Source organism: Diachasmimorpha longicaudata, chromosome 13, assembly GCF_034640455.1.
Source record: "Diachasmimorpha longicaudata isolate KC_UGA_2023 chromosome 13, iyDiaLong2, whole genome shotgun sequence".
In the NCBI taxonomy this organism is placed as follows: Eukaryota; Metazoa; Arthropoda; class Insecta; order Hymenoptera; family Braconidae; genus Diachasmimorpha; species Diachasmimorpha longicaudata.
The window spans coordinates 2406014-2426288 of NC_087237.1; the positions used below are offsets into that span (position 1 = coordinate 2406014).

General features: G+C 37.2%; 1 protein-coding gene and 1 long non-coding RNA gene across 19 annotated transcripts in view; one reads left to right on the top strand and one right to left on the bottom strand.

Moving 5' to 3' along the window:
- LOC135168344 (uncharacterized) overlaps positions 1-20275 on the top strand; it is a 58352-nt gene that overhangs the window by 15000 nt on the left and 23077 nt on the right. The gene's annotated exons all lie outside the window — the stretch shown is intronic.
- Positions 1-20275, bottom strand: part of Phcl-1 (pH-sensitive chloride channel 1) — a 77680-nt gene that overhangs the window by 11386 nt on the left and 46019 nt on the right. For 7 of the 17 annotated variants that reach the window (XM_064132379.1, XM_064132383.1, XM_064132380.1 and 4 more), the window contains exons 4-12: positions 20053-20141; positions 15315-15461; positions 10545-10609; positions 9821-10041; positions 9616-9698; positions 7492-7632; positions 4245-4337; positions 2287-2439; positions 1604-1818 (exon numbers count right to left, since the gene is read on the bottom strand). In XM_064132379.1, coding sequence (XP_063988449.1) covers positions 1604-1818; positions 2287-2439; positions 4245-4337; positions 7492-7632; positions 9616-9698; positions 9821-10041; positions 10545-10609; positions 15315-15461; positions 20053-20141 — 1207 coding nt within the window. The remainder of the gene's footprint in view (positions 1-1603; positions 1819-2286; positions 2440-4244; positions 4338-7491; positions 7633-9615; positions 9699-9820; positions 10042-10544; positions 10610-15314; positions 15462-20052; positions 20142-20275) is intronic. The other 10 variants (XM_064132392.1, XM_064132393.1, XM_064132391.1 and 7 more) reach the window with 3 other exon arrangements.

The following is a 20275-nucleotide window of genomic DNA, read 5'->3' on the forward strand; positions in this document are numbered from 1 at the left end:
AGTAGAAAATTTGTAGAGACATGCAAAGTTTGCAGCCCAATTTCTCAATAATCGTTCTATTATGGTTTAAAATAAAATAATAATTGCACCAAAAGTTGTGGATAAATCAAAATTTAACACGATGAAAAATTTTCAATAAAAATTATGGCTCAGCTATTAGCATTACGACGTGCAGCGTATCACATACTGCATGTTGTTGTGTCAATAGTCAGGGCATAAAAATTACTGGACAATTCAGGTAATTCTGGAAAAAATTACAAAATGAAATGAAATTTGTCACTCAATTTTGAGGAAAAATACACGAATGTCACGGAATTTATCCAAAACAGACGGCCATTTTTCCCCAACTGAATGTGAATATTCTTCAAGTTCACTTTAGCAATTTTCCCACGAATGACAAACATTTCTGATAATTTTTATCGAATTTTTCTCTCCGTGAGGGAAATTATTTGTAAATAAATAAATGAAATTTTATCCCGTCTCGTGGACTCGATCAGGGGATCCTCAGGGCTACAGGGGATAAGGGGGCGAAAGGGGGTGAGGGTGTGAGTGGGGTAAGGCAAGGTAAACAACTGAAATAATTATATCTGTAATAGTATTAAACGTTCCGCATAAAAAACAATCAAGTCGAATGCACGATTAATACAAAAAATTCGATTGAATTTTTATAATAATCTATAATAAATAAGTCATCCAAGGGATTATAATATACCTATGGCTTTGGTAATGCGATGCCGATATTCACTGAGATGCAGCGGAGATTGTATTTATATGTATTTATAGATAAATTTTTCAATATAAAAGTAAATAACAAGTCATAAGGTGGTAATGTGCAATTATCACGCCAACAAAGTCACAAAGGTGCGCGGCAGAAAGATGTTGGTCGGTGCAGTCGAGATGTACAGCTGTAAGTAGTCACAGTATGTGATTGGTAAGACGCGTCATTTATTCCATTTCTTGAAACCAAATTCATCAGTGAAGCGGCAAAATACAAATAAAAGAGAAATTCTTCCGCGAACAATATTTCTTTATTATTAATAAGTAAATTAATATTTACCTATTATTAATAAGTAATTATATATATAAATAATTGGGCACAACGTTTAACTTTTCTGGTATTTATCGAATATTTGTGACGAGAAGTTTTTTTTTCTTCGCGTTTAATTTGATTTTTAATTGGCTGGTAATTTTTCGCTACCATTTGGCAATCTAAAGGCGATGAGAATATTCTTATCAAAACTCTTACCGCTCAACCGATGAATTATCAAATAATTAATTTTGTAAATCATTGATATCTCGATTGCATCGATTCTGGATGACGGGTTGTCCGGGGGGAGGGGGAGGGGGGGGGGACAGATGAGACGTGATGTGAGACATGATTTTACTGTTTCGTTGTCTCTTCCAATTGAGATAAATCGAGAGGGAGGATGATTCATCTTGATTAATGGCAACTTGATTTTTTTCTTATTCTGGCGCCGGTTGAGTAATCGGCCCCCGGATGATTGTTTTTTTTTTTCACTGAAGAGGTTGATTTTGAAACACCGAGTTTGTTACGGTGGCACGGTGTATCGATATTATTGGCTATTGCGATGGGAAAATGTACCTGGGTTACGGGATTCTCGCCTGGACGATAGACAACGTTGTGGAGTGGTCGTTTGCGCCCTACATAATTGACGCACACGAACTCGAGGAGGCTAGCATATATGAAACACATGCATACACCGTCCCATACGTTCATGGCAGTCAGATTTGAGACGACTGGTAGGGTCGAACGGAAGCCGTTAGAGGTTGTGAAAAAGTTGAGCATTGTTGTTACACCTGGAAGAATATAATTATTTTATTAATATATAATATATAATCTATATATAATATATAATCTATATATATATAAATTACGTGTCACGTTGTTTGTTCGGGATGGACTCTTAAACTACTCAACCGATTTTAATAAAATTTGCACACCGTGTGCAGTTTCATTCAACTTAAAAGATGGGATACCAGCTGTTATACCAGCTTTAATGTATTTCTTCGTAAATATTAATTTCATTGTACTAAGGGGCTACGGTAGTAGAAAATCTGTCATAGAGGTCGCCATATTTTTTTACAAATGGCATCTAGGTAAAAAAGCATGGTGATCACCGTGACTGATGTTCTCCTACCGTTCCTCCTAAATAGTTCAGTACAATGTAATATAACAAAAACCTTAGCCACAGCAACACGTGGCCGGGCCCGCTAGTATATTATATATAATATACGATATATTATTCAAATGAATTGAGTACTAACCAATCATGACCCTAGCCGGTACAGCATTCCATTCAAGCCAGAATGTAATGAAGGAGCTTGTAACCAATATAATACCCGGTATGAAGACTGTGGTAAAATAGAAGGCACGATCTCGGGTGAAGATGAGATCCACCTTGAGGCAGCTGTAGTTACCTGTTCATCCGTTGAAATAGAATGGAGAAAGAAAAAAAATCCAATTTCTATTCAATTCAAGTTACATAAATATGGCTAATATCACTTGTCCTTAAATTATACTACATTAGAGTGCTTGGACACTTGAAAGTAATTCATTAATTTGTTATTTCGTTTTCGAGCGAGTCGTGCAGCTCTTTTTTTCAATTTCCACCGATTTTCAGATATTTTTATATAGTTTTTTTTTATCAACAACTTTCACAAGCTCGGGGTCTTCAGCGAGCTTTGGGGAAACATTCGCAAGTAGTTTTTTCTGTCCTACGGTTAATGCAAGCTGGCCTAAATCTACATTCCGCAATTATACTGAATTTATAATTAACACATGCATGCTTTTTTTGGGATGATAAACTTGGTCGAATGCAAGTTGTTTTGATTCATTACGGTTGATAAATATTAATTTAACATTAATCCTAGATTTAGGCCCACTTGTGTACATCTCGAGAATATCCCACTGACTTAATATTTCAAGTTTGTTGAATGAAAAAAATCATTAAGCAAATAGCCAACTTGATTTAAGTTACGGTGATCCATATGAAATTATTATTATTATTATTATTATCATCATCATTAGTGTATTCATGCCAAGTTTAAATAAAGTTCAAGTCAAGTCATGAATTTGACATGAATCAAGTCTGAAGCTACTTGCATTATGAGTTCTCCTTCATATCAACAATTAACTGAAAATAATGTCCTTAATAGAGCAAAGCTGCCCACTGTTATCGTCAAATGCGTGATATTATTACTTTCAGAATTTAAAATCAATCATCGTGATGAGGTTTTATTTGAGGTGCAAGAGTGCTTTTCATTTCTCCGTCTCACTATAAAATATTTAGAGATTCTCTTCGTAAATTGCGATCTCACGTCACTTTGTGAAGGATGAAGGAAGCTTCATTGAATATGCCATCAAAGTAGTTACCCTTCCCCATTTGTCTATTCCAAATATTCATAATAAATGAATAAATCATTTCCTTCATCCCTCGTGTAATCGTGGATTATCACAATTAAGAAAGAAAAGTAATTAGTAATTCTCGTATACACATTCACAAAAGCTCCTTGCCACCTCCCATTGACACAAACATCGATTCAATCAGGTTCTAATAGAGTGAGGAATTAAAATTGAAAGAAAAATGATAGATAAAGATGATAGAATGCAATTTATTTCAGCCTCAGATGAAATATTTAGGTGGAACAGGGTAACGGATGGGCTCTCGGGGGGTGTTGATAACGAAAAATAAAATGTAACGGAGATGAATTTTTCCCAATTTTTTAAAATGCTTGTGACACTGGAAAACCTTTGGCTAATTCCAATTTAACGGAAGACATTACATTCAGAAGTCTTTGACAATATTGATGAAGAAAAATAGGTCTCTTCTTTGTCTTGAGTATTCTCTCAACTTCTTTTTCGTGTTGACACATTTGTGATACATCAACTGGTCTAGACACGTTATTCAACGACAATAGGTGACTATTTTAGCAAGCGACATTGATGCTACAGTGGGAGATTATGGTGATGGTACTGATTAATGACAGTTAAGGTCATTGATTATTATATTTAATGTATTAAGTTGGTAAACTTGGTCCTGTCTCCTTCCTGCCGGTTTCACCTCCATTTTGTTCTGTACAATGAGAGTCGATAAAACAGCGGGGAGGGATTACTCGTGAAGATTGCGTTAGAGGATTTACGAAACAAATCAAATTGTTTTTTTTTTTTTTTTAAATTGTTATTCTTTATTGAGATTTTTGCACTCCGAGGGGCGGGGCTTTACCTTGCTCCTCAAATCTTCGCTGGCACAGCGAGCACTTTGAGTCCCCAAATTCATCGTACTCGTCCTCGTAGTCGACAATCAGCTGTCCGGGTGCTGCAACAGAACAGCCACCGTTCTTCCACCTAAATCTCACTAGCGGCCCACCCCCTGATATATGTATACATGTGTTGTTTTTATTTGTTTGTTCATTTTCTTTTATTTTTTTTGTGCCACTTTTGTGGGGCACATGACACCCCGGGTTTCTAGAGCCCTCAGCAGTGATTGGTTTAACCTAGTGTTCTAGACGAAGCAGACCAGTTATTCAACGTGGTTAGAACAATTTTTTTTTTCCATTGGTTGAACGATCCTTCATTTTTTTTTTGGCAAAATCGTCGTTGTTTATTCACTTTACACTGAAGTTCCGAGAAATGTTTAGGGTGTTTGTGACCGAATTTTGAATATTTTCTGGAGTTCGCTGGAATATTATCGTTGGAGAAATGATTTTTTAAAAAAGAATTTCGAAGTTGAAATAGACCAATTTTAACTTGTTGATCATTTGCCCTCAGTGTACAATGAGCTGGTAGATCACTCGACAATTTAGCCATGACCTTTACCCCATATATTCTTTCACTCCGGTAATTACTACCGACAATGTTTACCCGGCTAGGCCAAAAGGTCAGGGTTTACGATTTATTAAAAAATCACATTTCACTAATTGATTATTTATCACTCCCTAACCACGTGAAACTGGCTTATCTAATTTATCATTGACAAATCAGTTAATTTCATCGATTTTATCCAGTGATATTTGTCAAAATTATTCTCAGCTCTGATTTTAAAGCGAGACAGGAACCAAGATTGCCAATGCAACCTCTCACTAGGGGTACTACAATCAGGCTCATACGTTTATGTCTAACGTATACAATGTGGCAATTTCTAGTCAACTAATCAACATGCCATAACAGTTATGCAGTCGACTGACAATCGGCTAAATCATTTTTTTTTCTAGTTCATCCGTACATTTGTTCATTTTTATTCCTCCCTCAGTGGATATTTTTCCGTCTACTTTCGATGTTGGATTTTTTTTTTCTCTCTCTCGGAGAGAGAGGCACGCAAACGTGAAACACACGCATGCACCCGATGCCGTGCAGAGATTAATTAGAGAGCAAATCCACATTCTCAGGCGTCAATCGTAATTTTCCATGTGCAAGCTCATGTTGGAATGTCAATTTTTTTTGTTGAGGCTTTTCATGTTATTTTCGGATTGTGTGGTGGGAGAGAACTTTTCTGGAAAAATTCTAGTACAAACACTGACACAAATGTCAGTCATTCGCAGGGAGAGAAATATTCAATACCAATTGTTAAACATTAAAATTATTGAAAAAATTGAATTGTCAAATTCATGGTTTATTTATCTCCAGGACTATAATTTACTTTATGCCTAACACATACTTTTATTAGTAATCATTCAAATGATACCCTTTAATTGACTGAAATAAATATTGTTAACAATTTTCGAGTGGAATTCCACGGAAATTTCAACTTTTCAAAATCCAATTATCGGATAAAATCAATCAAAAAATTAATTTCAATTGAATTACCCCATGATCACGATCACTAACCCCTACATCTTTATTTCCCCTTAAAAATTGATTTTCAAAAATTTTTCCACTGCAAAACATTGTTTGAATTTCTCTCAGAAACATTCATCTCCCTCCACGTAAATCTCAATTAACAGTTGAAGTGTAAATTTCATTAAAAAAAAAAATATCTCCTCTCACCCCATTAGACCCAATGCGTCACACAGGTCGCATCGCAATTAATTTTTATAAAAACAGCGAATAATCGTAGAGTGCTAACGAGTTTGCGTGCTTTAGCGTAGTAAAAAAAAAACTTAAAAAAAAATAGTTTACGGAGATAATGTGGGGACGGGGGGGGGCGGGGGGGAGGGAACATGTTCCACTGGCTCAGCACATCGACACAAAACCAAGAGTCACATTCACCTAGTGCTTTTAATCAGCATCACCTGATCAATAAACAATGACAATTAATTTGTGCTGCGTGTCTTTATGTGGAGATATACAGACACCCGGCTAGTTGAGTTGCAATGGTGCATCGAAAACGAAAAGCATTTTTTAAATTTATTTATTATTCATTAGTAGCTTTATTTATCCAGACCAATTCAAGTCATTGATCTGTATTCGATAATTATTTTAGTAACTGGGATATGCGTGATGGTTGGAGACTTACCTGAAAATAAAATCAATCAAATCAAATGAAAATGGGTCTGAGTGAATGAATTAAAATGTTTCAACGGTCAATTAAGTATTTCGTCTAGTTGAATTTTTTTATTTAAAAAATTCGTAGCTTTTTTAGCGTTTATACGGCCACACACAGTGGATGCCTTTTCTATTTTTCCTCTCTGTTTGAGAATTCTGTTTGCAAATGGATCCATCAGCCTTCCAGCACGCGCTGACGAATAAAAACAAAAAGCAAATAATCTCTACAAAGGGATTTAAAAATAGGAAAATGGAAAATTACGCTTGGAGAGAGATGGTCAGAAGATACTACGGAAAAATCCGGGAAAATGTGGAGCAAAATTTTTGTTTTGAGTTGAAAATTTTACTTCCACAGGAGTAATTTCATTACCTGAAGGAAAGCTTAATTTTTTAATGAAATTTTGCTCCACCAATTCGCTATTTTCACCCAATTTATCTCTCTCCTTCCAATACACCCCCGTGTGAACTTTAAATTGCCTAGATATGTTCCCTTTTTTGCCCAGAATTATCGATCCGAGTTTTCCTTTTTTTTTTCCACTCCAGCCTACGAGTGAAAAAAATATATAGAAAAGGGGAAAAGCGATTTACGTGAACCGTGTGCAAACCCGTGAGGGATGAGCTCTCTCTCTCTACCCACTTTTCATTCAGACACGGTTCAATTCGTGTCCCCATTGCAATTCTCCGGTGGAAAATTTTCAATGTAAATGTTCACGGTCAACATTTTCCGATGAAAAACAGGGATAAAAAGTAAATTAAAAAAAATTGAGGGGATGAACTCAATCGAGTGATGGAATTGTTGAGCAAATAATCTGAGTAATGAATTCATTTGGAAAATAAAAAAAAATCTGGAGAAGATGGAATTGTTGATACATTAGGGGGGAGATATTGGTGTGTTGGAAAGGTCACGGTACAGTGACCTGGAAAGCGAGGAATGGGGGAGGATTATGAGGTACAATTATAGTCTGGGCATTAGATTATGTTGGGCTTACCCCGCCAGCTGGCTTTTATCGGACACGTGAGTGTCTGGTTCCGGATGAGGTATGCATTCAGGGTGGTTAAGCTGGGGCTCTTACGCAATGTCGCCTCGTCGTTCTTCCATACGTATGTGATTGCTGTCTGTTCATAGGATACTGCAAAGACGAAAAAGAAAAATACTATTGGAATATTGGTGTAAGTGAATAAATTATTCAAGAGATACAGTGAAAATACTTTATAGAATATTCTTTATTAGCACGAGGAAGGCACGTCTTAGCTAGAGGACAGTTGTCGAGACTAAAAACTATATCAAAGGGAAAACTCTCTCAGGGAAAAGAAAAACAGTTTTATGACTCAAAGGAACACAGTCCGTTGTTGAAATTTCAGCATATGTTTAGGATTAAACCGTCTCGAAAGCGGAGTACAACCGATCGTAAATTAGTCCCTTAGTAGAGCTGTTTCCCAGAAAGTAAAAGAGGTGTCGAGTGATTTTTGTAGGACAATGAAAGAACTGTACTCAAATATTCCAGCAAATACAATTTTCATGGAATTTGGAAAATTTACGGTGTCAGTTTAGGATTTTTTAAAAATGCAAATAAATAAAATAAATGCAAAATTAACTATTTAAAAACTGTAATAATTAGAAATACCAACTTGGTACATTAATATTAAATGAAAGGTAAAATTACACGGTGATTGGAATATGTATCTTCTCTTCGAAAACTCAAAACGAACTAAACTCTCCACTCTTCCAAATCTTACTTAATTTTATCTGTACTTTCCCCCTCTTCATTGTACTAGAACAAATCATCCATTGTTTATTTGTTCGCACAAACTGTCTCCACTGGACCTCACACAAAAGTCCCAAAAAAGGCATGCATTCCATAAAACTGTCATTCAATTACGACAAACACTTCACGCAATATTATTACCACTAGGAAAAACTATAAAAGAAACAAAATAAACAAAATAAACTGATAGCCTAAACTCTACGTTCCACAATGAACTTATTTAACTGACAGAAAATCTTTGTTCTAAATTCTAAGATTCTTTTATTAATACTCAAAGTTATTTTCCTATTCATCAAAAAAATCTTAAAACCCACACTCATGTCTGGAAATTTTCATCGTGTCGTACTTCCACCGAAATTTCAACCGCATTTTCCAACTGCACATTCGACACAACAAAAATTAACCACACACCCTTTGAAAAAAAATTTCCCTATTTTTCCTCTGTATCAATTTTCAAATGTATATCCATCGAATTTAGAATGTCAATTGAATGATGGGGAAATTTCATCCTCCGAGAAAATGGAAATGTCGTTTGAAGCTGAAATGATATCGTTACACATTCAGTTGCATTTGTGACGTCACGATGGAGGTCATGCGAAACGTTAACACATGAACGATCGTAAGACTCCATGAGAGGATATGCTGTACCTCGGCAATTCATATCTTTACGGGTCACGAGGCAAACCACACACATGATGATCCTTTCCTGCGTCTGTTCCTTATGATTTTCACCTCTGTTTCTCCTCAAATTATCCACTTCACTTGAAATTTTTTTACCAGAAATAATGTTTCTCGCGTTTGAAATATTTTTATGAAATTCTTTCAAATACACGAAGGGATAAATTCTTGAAAAATTACGTGCCTTTTCCGTAATTTTCGTCAAAACAATATACGATACAAATTACGAAACACTCCAACACGTTCATGAAAAAGTATGAAACGTTCAATAAAAAAACGCGTAACGCTTTCCTCATTTTTCCCGAATACTATTTTGACTGGCAGATTACGGAACAGACGTAATTTTCAAATAATTTCCCTCTCCCTGTACCAGTGTAATTAAATAAGATTAAATATAATAATAAGCATGTCTGAACAGTACTAATTAAATTGCACAAAATAGTTGAGCGATCTATAAATAAAATATCCATCATCTGTACCTTAACGAAAAGATACATAAACACAGTCGTTAAGATTGTTACACCGATGAAAAAGCTCGTGATAGCTGACCCGAGGTACTGCCGAATGATGTATCGGCAAAGTGGCCAATAAACATTCAGTGGATAACGATAAGGGGGAAAAAATGTATAACCGATTATCGCATGGTAAAAATATAAAGATCATACTCACTGCTCTCGATGGCGAATGAACACTGTGGGTCGTCAAAAGGGAATATATTAAGTCTACCCTGGCAGGAGAGGATGAGATGGCGCCTGAAAGAAAATAGCCAGAAGAAATGAATGAGATATGTCCATCATGGTGGGTAGGGGGAATTTTATTAACTCCCAGTGAGATAAATCACTCTATATAATGGCATAAATTAACAATAAATTACCGCATGAGATAATTGACAGTGCCATTTCTATAAATCCGGAGGGCAAAGTGGACTGGTATGAGGGGATCCTTGAAGTCTCCATGCATGATGAAATACGTGTCCGGTAGCCAGATGTCATTGTGATGGTGTATTGCATTGAGGAACTCATATCTTGATCTGTTACTGTATCGCAAGCGTGGATCGTACCACTGCTGTTGAAGGAGGAATTCGACCTCATATTTCTGGAAGAGGAGAATATAAAAAAAAAAAGAGAGGGAGAAGAAAAATATTGTACGGTATATGGAGGAATTCGCGGCGTGTTAAAGGGGAGGAAAGAAATGGGGATGAAATGGGGTCGAGTTTTAAGAGGCACGAGATCATATGCGTTGAACTGACGTCTGATGGGAGCTTTAATGGGTGGCGACTGTTGATAGCCCTTTTATGTTGTTATATTCATTATTTTTAGAAATTTTTAATGGCTCTGGTGAGCCCCTCAAGACACGAATTCAGGGATGACAATGAGTTTGTGGGTAAATGGGAATTCATGGGTAGGGTTTGGCCTGAACGGAAATTCCTGGTGAAAGATAATCCAATATGAAATGATGACATGAGTTTTTGGGATAAATTCATACCGATGGGAATTTCATTTCACTCGTTAATATATTCGCACAAGCATGCAATGTTCATTCGATGGAAATAATGATATAATCATAATGTTCAACGATAATGGGGTCATTAAATTTACCAAGCTAGACTCGTCGGGTGACGCGAGACTCAACAGCAAAACACTCACGTTGACGGTCAAGGTTCCTGCAACAGTGGGAAGCACAAAGCCGATTAGTTTATGTTAATGATTATCCATAGAATAATCAACAATTATGATGGTTATCACAGAACAGAAGCGCAGCCAGCAGGCCCCTCCACTACAAAAAAACTGTGCTCTCCTATCTATTGCAAAAACAATGGAGTATCGCAGTTGTGCCTCAAGACTTTAACTTCAATAATCCATCTGAGTAAACGTAGGTCAAGTGAAAGTAGAAGAAAGAAGACTGGATATTTACGAGTAGCGAAGCAAATTGTTTTTAGGTCAGTGGGAAAATTTATAAACAATTTATGAGCTGCAATAACATGACTCTCGATCGACATTCTGTCTCCAGTTCTTCTCGACATTTTTTATTTATCATTTTCTGGGGCCGTTCAGACGAGAAAGTGTTGTTTATAATTAACTTCGGTCTTCATGTGACCGAGTTAACTTGAATAATTGAATCTCACGTGCAGGCAGTCTCTCAGCACTACCACCATCTCCATTTTGTTCTTGAAATAATGTACGATCACAGCCACAATTGTGCGTGCATTGAGGGCGACATATTATAATTCATTGCATTTGTCAGATCAATTGAATGATTGTACTGATATCACGGTGACAGTTCTGTAAAATTGTTATTTTTTAAAAGTTAAATCACTTCACTCGAATCATTGACTTGACAAATGTTTCGTGTTTATTATTTTTTTTTCTTGCTCCAATTTTCTAATGCTCATTGTTATTCACTAACATAAAAGCTAGTTATGCTAAATCCTGGAAAGCCCAAGGTCATGCTGTGCACATGCGGCAGCACATTAGCGAAACACCGCCGTGACTCATAAGCTTTGGTTCAGCTTTTTTTTTTTTTTTCGTTTTTCTCGGGTTCATTTCATCACGTACACACCAGGTAGTTTACATTTATTTCTCTAACGCAATTGTGCTCGTAAAGAAGTAATTGGGAAATAATTATACGCCGTGGTGAGGGAAAGGGGAGGGGAGAGTAGGGAGTTGCCTTGGTTTTTACTTCAAATATTGATCTATTGAATCTAGAGAGATTTTTTTTTATCGTTCTTGGAGCGAGGAGAATCAGGGAGAGTTTTCAATCGTCAATATTTTTTAATTGACCATAAAATGTGTTTTTTCCATTTTTAAAAACGAAAGAAAAAATTTAAAATCTACAAAATTGAAATTAAACGATATCTTTACCCTTCAGTTGTACTTCTCAAGGTTGAAATAAAAATTTACCCGACTTACTGACGATTGAAAACAACCAATTTTGCCCCACTCGCTCAAAGTTTAGCGAAAACAATTACAAATTTTAGGTCAATATCGAAGAAAGTGGAAAGCCCATTAGCCGAGGAAAACACGTACTTCCGATTTAATATAAATTTCTGCTTGTGTATTACTATTCTGAAAGTTGTTGTATACACCGATCGATAAGTGGATAGCCGGCCAGTGCTCGATTCGCTTAATTAATTCCGAGGGTAATTTATTACCTCAAACGAAGAGAATAAAACATTGGAGTTGAATTAGTTTCGGTAAAAAGAGAAAAGAAATCGTTACTCACAATTTTCGGTTCTAATTTATCACTCGGGACGAAAAATTACTGTCGGCGATTTTCTGGGTGCTTCGAGGATATCCAAGGAGTTCGCACAATTTTCATTAATTTCTATTAGAGATTACATTTCCAACTATTTATCAAAAATTAATTTCTTTCATTCTCGTTTTTCCACTTGACATTGGAAGACATTTTTATGGGGGAGAGTTTTAAGAAGTTTGGGGTGTGATGTGTATGTTCTGTTTTCTTGGGTCTAAACAGAGGTTCATGAGTGGGACCATTGTTGATGTGTGTCATCAGGTCCAGGGTGTTGGGGCCCTTTAGTCTGTTCAATTGGTTCCTCTAACCCAGGTAGGAATCACCAAGTTTCACGCCCGGGCCTAGCCCACGGTTGGCCCAGGCTGATCAAGCTTTGGTAATCCTAGACTCCACCAGGCTTGGTATCCTAGCCACACCAGAGAAAGCCCAGGCTTGGATGCTTCCCTGATATCGAACCTGGGTACCAAGCTTGTGCCAAGCCTGGGAAAAGTCTGGTTCATTCAGCGTTGGTTCATAGGGTCTCGACCAGTCCTGGGCCCAGACTGACGAACTGGCTGAAATTTATTTCTTTTTAACTAGGCGGTATGCTGATTTTACTTACACGTGAAACCAAAGGGTGGCAATGTCCTACGGTATTATGCCTAATTGTTAACCCCATATTGTTACACAAGTGTCAAGTAAGTTTTCGAATGCCACTGGGTATCAGGTTCATTTGTAATTTATCTGGATATGTTCAGTACTATAAACTGTTTGAATAAAGCCTAGGCATTTTTTAATATATGAACCTGGAACGGCGCTGGTTCGAAGACCTGGACCAGCCTTAATAAGTTAGCTTGGGCCAGTCCTCGTCACCAGGCCTGACCCCACGTTACATTCCAATTCTCATCCACTATTGATCCAGGCTTGGATGCCAAGCCTGATCCAAGCTTACCTAGTCTTGGGAATAGCTTGGGTGAAGCCTGGGCCATTGGTGATTTCCTACCTGGGAAGGAAATGAACCAGAGCGGTTGTACCTCTCGAGTGTATTAAACAAAACGAATAAATAACATTCACACGTTTAGAATCATTATAACTCTCCCATTTCCAATAATTTCCAATTGAAATCTTTCAAAAACTTTCTTGATTTTTCAAAGAATAATTTATGCCAAGAATCAAGATTTTAAAGTACATATTTTTCAGAGTTGTATGTCCTCTACCTCCGGAGGCCAATTAGACAAATTTCTGTGACAATAATCATTTTTTATACAGTCTTGGCGGTACATTTCATCCGGAAACACCGCCAGAATCTCCTTTACTGGGTGAAAACCAGAGCTTTTCTCTCCTCTTACTCTGATGTTCTCGAATCTTGCTTTAAAAAATGTTTTTAATTTGAACGAAGTACTTGGATATCCTCAATTGTCATACAGCTGCCCCACTTGCACTTGTGCAGACGAGAGATTACGAGAAGTAACAGCAAAGAGGAGTGTGGCATTGAGTTAATTTTACATATGCATGAAGTTGAAGAGATAAAATAACTAATTAAGATTAGAGAAATTGACTGTCACGGGAAGAGGGGGGGGGGAGAGGTCATATGTAAGATACTCTCTGGATAATGAACTCGTAAAAAATTTCACTCGCACGAAAACATTTAGTAAAAATTACGGAGTATTCAGACACTCGTTTTCAGGTAATTTCCAGAGGAGTAGAAAACAAAATATTGAAAGCATTCGGTCTATTCTCAAATTCATCACTGAAGGAAATAGAAAATTATCACGAAATTATTCCAGCACTTTCCGACTATTATATTCCAATTATTCCATATTATTCAATATTATATTTTTAGTTTTTATAATTTATGAAGGCTTTTACATTTTTTAGGCTTTTAGGCTGCGGTAATTATTACTGAATTTTTCACTCGGTGCGAGGACTCATCCATTGGTCAAATTGCGTGGGAAAAATGTATTAACAGGAGTGATATTTTTTTACGAGTTCAACAAAAACAGGAAGAGGTGACTTTGTGGTTAATATTCCGCCAGATAAAGGAAAATACATAGGTAAACATCGAACACTTGACACGTGGGTTTCCGTGGTTATGACAAGAAAAAAAAAACTGAAAAAAAAAAACCAACGCGTGACAAGGATCTTTGTGACATGGAACAGAAATAACCGGGGTGAGGTCGAACGTTTGCACTTTCTCTTTACAACTCACTGAGAATCTGTTCCCAATGCTGGAAATTTCACGGGGAGAATCTATTCTATAGTCGCATGAATGCATGGACCTTAAAACTTTGAATGATATGCACGAGACTAGTGACACGCGAGACATCCGGTGAAGGTGTTAAATTTAGCGATAATTTTTAACATATTTACGTTGAAATGATAAAATTGTAGATAAAATTGTCTAGGATGACACGGTCACCTGAATTCACTGGATTTTTTTCGCGTATATTTTTTTTTTTGCATCGATCGACCTCTTCACCCTGCGATCGATAACGCAGTTCAGTAAGTCAACGAGCTTGCAAGGTGATTCAGACATGCAATTTTTATGGAAATATGAATCGATAAACTGTCTTTTATATTCTTTTGAGAAAAATAGAATGAACATTTTCATTTCTGGAGAGGGAGAGATTGATTTTTCATGTCGAGAAAAAAGTCCATGAGATATTATTAACAAAATCTCACCACCTTTGTCTGAACAACAAATCGTGAAGAGAAATTTTTTTCTCAATGCCTAATTTATGCTGCTAATTAAACCGACCTTGTCTCCTTTTTAAATTTTATGATCTTCATTTCCTTTTCAAAATGGAATAATTCATTTATTTAACTAAAAATGAAAATTTCCAAGAATTATTTGCTAAAAAAAAATCGTTCAATAGAAAAATAATGTTAGGAATTTTTGTTAATTTTCCAATTTTGGAATCGGGAAGAAGTTATTTTCGTTTTTTCTGACGTTTCTATTTCTTGGTAAAAAGTCAAAATAATCAGGCAATTAATTTCCACTCCACGACTATTTCATTTTAATCGCAATTTCTCCGCCCATCTGCGTTATCGATCGTGGAGATAGGATATAAACTAATCAGGTTCTTTCCATCGTCCTTCATTTTTTTTTTTATGAATAAAAGACACTTGGGACGGACCGCGAAGGTGAGTGCGAAGGTGTTGGTGCGGCGTGTAGTGGTTATTGTTCTGGTTCTTGTTCTGCTTGGGGTCGCTAGGGGTTGCCGACTGGTTAGTCCGGCCAATAGTGTCGCCAGGCGATCGCAATCCACAGCAAAAATCCGCATCTGTAACACCCAACAGCCCTTGCCCACGTCTCATCCATGAAGAGAACAAAAACATTTTTTTTTTCTTTTCATTCTAACGTATGTCTTCTGGATTAAAAGAACACCCGGTGATGGGGGTGCTTAGGACATATTAGGGAGGACAATCATATGACAGATAGACGTTATGGAGGGGATTTTTTATCGCTGGCGCGGGGAGTATATGTTGGGGGGGGTGCGACGCGTCTCGTTGGGTCCGTCAGATGAGTGGTGATGAGTATCTTATTTTAAGAGAAATTCATCCTTGTGTCATCCTGTCTTTCTTACTATAATTAATTTTTTTTTTGCAAGAAAAATTGCAAATATAAGATTTAATGTTACCACTTTGTGCAAAATTAATTTGGGGGTTGTAGAATTAATATTTAACATTTATTCTCTTGTCAAAAGATGACCAAAACGATGAGTTTTATCCCCAATTTTAATACGAGATAACTGTCTTCGTAACTCAGTACGAATTTCTCTCAGTCCATAATAATTAAATAATGAAGTCGTTAATTTCACTGTTGCCACTTGGACTCGGTTAATCTGAGCACAAGCACCCACACAGAAGAGTGATCCCACTTGAAATAATTTTAAAAAACTGTTAAACATTGGAATTGACGAGTCTACCCCCTAGGGTAGTACTTAGTGCGTTTCGGAAATGTTTCACCCATTCATTTCCACTCTTTTTTTCTAGAATTAGGTCGACCCTCGGGATATTTGAAATCTAAAAGCCACGTCGACGGCTGCCAACGGCTTAATGAACACTGAATTATGCAAGCTACTATGCTCAACCGTCTCGAATACCCCTTTGGACTTTCATGTTCAGAGAAAGGAATATGCAATTCCAGATTGCAATTTTCAAATTGTTGGAACAATTGGTGATGTCGAGTATTTTTTATACATGATCACTCTTCCTGTTGGGCGTTGTTATTGATGTAATTTTTACGCAGGAAAAAAAAATGAGGTAAACCTCTGAGGGAAAGTAATTCTGAAAAAATTTAACACTCCCCCATTGCTTTACTATCTCCCTTATTTTTCCTCAACTTTTTTTTTTTTCCTGTGTAACCATCAGGATGATTGTGTCACCGTCAGTGATCCGTTAAATCTCCATTCATCTATTCCTCAGCCCAGGGCTCTTTCACGTTAACTGTCTTATCACGGTACCTCAAGGAGTTGCTCTAAAGAGCCCTGACAGCTAATTGGATTCTGATGTAAATGAGACGAATGTCGGTTGGCTACAAATGGTTCGTTTTCACCAGACACTGGTGAAAACTATTGTGGCGTGGTTATCTGAATGGTGTAATTTTTATAATGCTTTAGTGATGAATTAATTGTTAGCCCCTGCTACTATTCATTTTGGAATTTTTAATTATCCAAAATTATCATCATTGATGGTAATCTTCAATCACTGTGTACCTTTAATTATCACGAGAGACGAGGGCTGATTTTTTAACTAAATTTCTGCGATTTTTTTTTTGATTAAAATGGGTTTAACAAATCTACTGAAGCTTAACTCAGCAAGCTCTTTTGTACTGCTTTGAAATTGTGTGCTTTACTGGTCCGTCAGTCTGTTAAAATTATTCCACAAGCTTTTGAGTCCTAGTTTATGCCAAAGCTCCAAGAGAAGTGAGACGGATTTCTGAGAGCCGTTTTCACAGTGCTGTGTATTATGGCGGTGCCGAAAATACTCTGATCTTAATTAATTGAGACTGCTAAATGATGTTTTAAAGGTTTCGATGAAAAAAAAAAATTTGTAGCTTCACTGCTTTGATTTATTTTTCGGGTCTGATCTAGACCCGTAAAATTGGGATCATTGATCATTCCCATGTTTCGAAATGGATTTATGGAAGTGGAAGACATTGACAGATACGAAGAACGCTTTTGCAGACCAAAACAGGAATGCAGATTCGGTAAATAATAATGCCACATCTTCAATTGCTTCACGTTAACCGTTTGATTAGGTAAGAATTTCATTAGAGCTTTAGAATGCTGGCCCCAAACACGAAGTCCAACGCATAAATTCCAGTTTCATATTAGAAATCCCACAGCAATGGCAACGTCAGAATAATCGACGTCTGTTGGCAAGCCTCAGCTTTGACTGAACACAAACGTTACCAAGACCAGGGAAAAGTACAACAGCAACTAGTCCCCAGGGCTGACTAGTTTATCTGTATTTGGCATTATATACATGTTACCCTCTTTGACACCAAGTATGGATATACACACAAACCTGTATAATCCCCTCGAGGGGATGGAGAAAGATGGTTGAGTGGATAGCTACACTCTTATGCACCTTGACTCACAAAGATAAGGGGGAAGTGCAGTGTCACTGTATTTACATCGTTACTTGATATCCAAACAAGACACTGGATGCTGTACTCTGAAAATTTGCCTTTCAGATTTCTTGGTAATGGCGACAGGATAAATTAATCTCATCCAAACTGTTATCTTTGATAATTTAGGGATACTCTTTAGTGTATCATACAGAAGATGGTTTGAGTGTTCTACATATTGAGAGATTAATGGACAAGCTCTTGTGCGATGCTCCCTTTGGACCATGAAAATGACAACTTAGAAATTGAAAAGGACTCAATCACACACCTCAGAAGAGTTTTCAGATATGGTAACCTGATTTTAAAAGTCAGGTCCTCGTCCGGTTACCTAGAGATTGCCACATCAAGACCTTATCTAGAATGTAATGTAATGTCACGTCCAGGCCAAATCAGGCTGATTGCCTCATGGCTTGAACAATATATTATTACTTCTTTTGTTTCACCAAAGCTGATTCATTGACAATTTAATTAATAATTATTGATAATCAATTATTCATTTTAATAATTGTTATTCAATTGGTGGTATTGGTGTTCAATTAACAATTATTATCATCAATAAAATTCGATACTTATTATTAAAATTACAAATGTAATGATGATAATATCTATCAGTTCTGAAAAAACATTATATAATAATGATTGTATTATTATCATTATTATTATTATTCTGCTTTGACCTCTGGCATGCCATATTTCAACCTTAGCTGAGCCGGATCAGGTGTGTCTCAGGTTTACCACACTCCGGAATGTCATACCTCGACCTGACGACGACCTGATCCGACGTGACTGACTATTTCTTATATGGCATGCCATGCTTCAGCCTTTGTTGAACCTGATGAGGTATGCCTGTCGTTTGCTGTACTCAGGCATGCCACATTCCCACCATGGCAAGACCTGATTCCGTATGACTGACAATGACCTGATTCGTATGTTATATTCAAACCAGATCAAGACCTGATATGAAAATCCAGGAATAGGATAGGGTTCCGTTAGGCCTCGACCCGGGCCTAATCAGGTTTCCCTGACCCCGACTTGCCTGGTTCCTAATTAACTAGTTTGGCTCTGATGTGACAGCAGGTTCAACTTACAAAATTCAGTCTCAGAGTATGTGGTGACGGGAGCAGCGGTGGGGAGTGAATGGGATGTTAATTGCTTGTAGTGAATGCACTCGTGTATACTTGGGAGGTGTACACTTCTGTCATGACAACAGCTGTCTCCCAGCGAGAGCTTGATCTCTTCCAGTATCATTAATGAATCCTCCAGTGAGGTGGCGATGCTACACGTGCTTGACGTACGTCCCGTGGGATTGAATCACCGGATGATGAAGACAGGGGTTATGCAACTTCGACGTGAGGAGAATCAGTAATGGGCGATGTTGGCAGAAGGATATTTTACATGATCGTGGGTGGGATGAAACAATTTTCAAGGTACAGTACATGATTAGTTGGTGGACTTGGCCACCATCAACTCAACCGAAATATTTTCTTCATCCCAAGACAGTCCATGTTGGATTTTTCATAAAATAAATAGAGAACAAAAGTCAATCTTATTCTCTTCTGAGTGTTGAAAGACATTTTTATGGGTTTGAATTCTGAGAAGTGTGAGGTATAACATTTAGGCTTGTTTATAAGTATGAAGACAAAGTGGGATGAATAGGACTCTTTGAGAACATGTGGCTGAAAGGTCCAGGGTGTTGTTTCCCTTTGTAGACCTGGTCAGTTCGTCTAAGAAATCGGTATAGAGTGGACGTGTCTTCCGAGCATAATTATTTGACTTGAAATCTTAAAGAATAAAACAGTTTAAATTACTTATTGAATTGTTCTTATTTCTTATAACCCATTTGCAATAGTCCAAAACCAAAATCAGAGTATTTTCGATTACGCGTGCGTCGCTGTTAAATCTCCTACCATACCAGCCATTCAAATGGCGGATAATAAAACCTGGAAGACTTTCTCTTTCCTCGCTACCAACCAAACAACTCGAAAAAAATAAATCATCTTCTCTTGTATTGTTAACTGAGTTAGCTTGTTAATTTGTTCATGTTGCGTTGCTTTCATGATGAAAGATACCCTTTCGACGAGAGGTGAGCAGTGAACTGTGGTTGTGTCGTGCTGTGTGATGGTATTGGTGCCGATGATGTTCGAGGTGCTCAGGGTTGTTGGATGATGGTTGGTCATTGGGTACAAGGTGATCGGATACGTATTCGTCTTCACGGGTGTGGGGTGGGGGCCGTAGTGTACCTTGGACCGGTGGTAGAAGCCGCTTATCGTAACGCGTCGACAGCAGCAAGTTGTCCAGTATTTCCTTGTCCGATTTGCCCTCCTCGAAGCTGCAAAATAGATTCTCCAGTTTAAAAAAAAAAATGTTTTTCTTTTACTCGTTCCAGAATTTTTCCACGTGCTTTTATCAGCCCTGAATTGCACCTATTCTCTGTTCACAATGCGATAAATCGTGGTCTCTGGG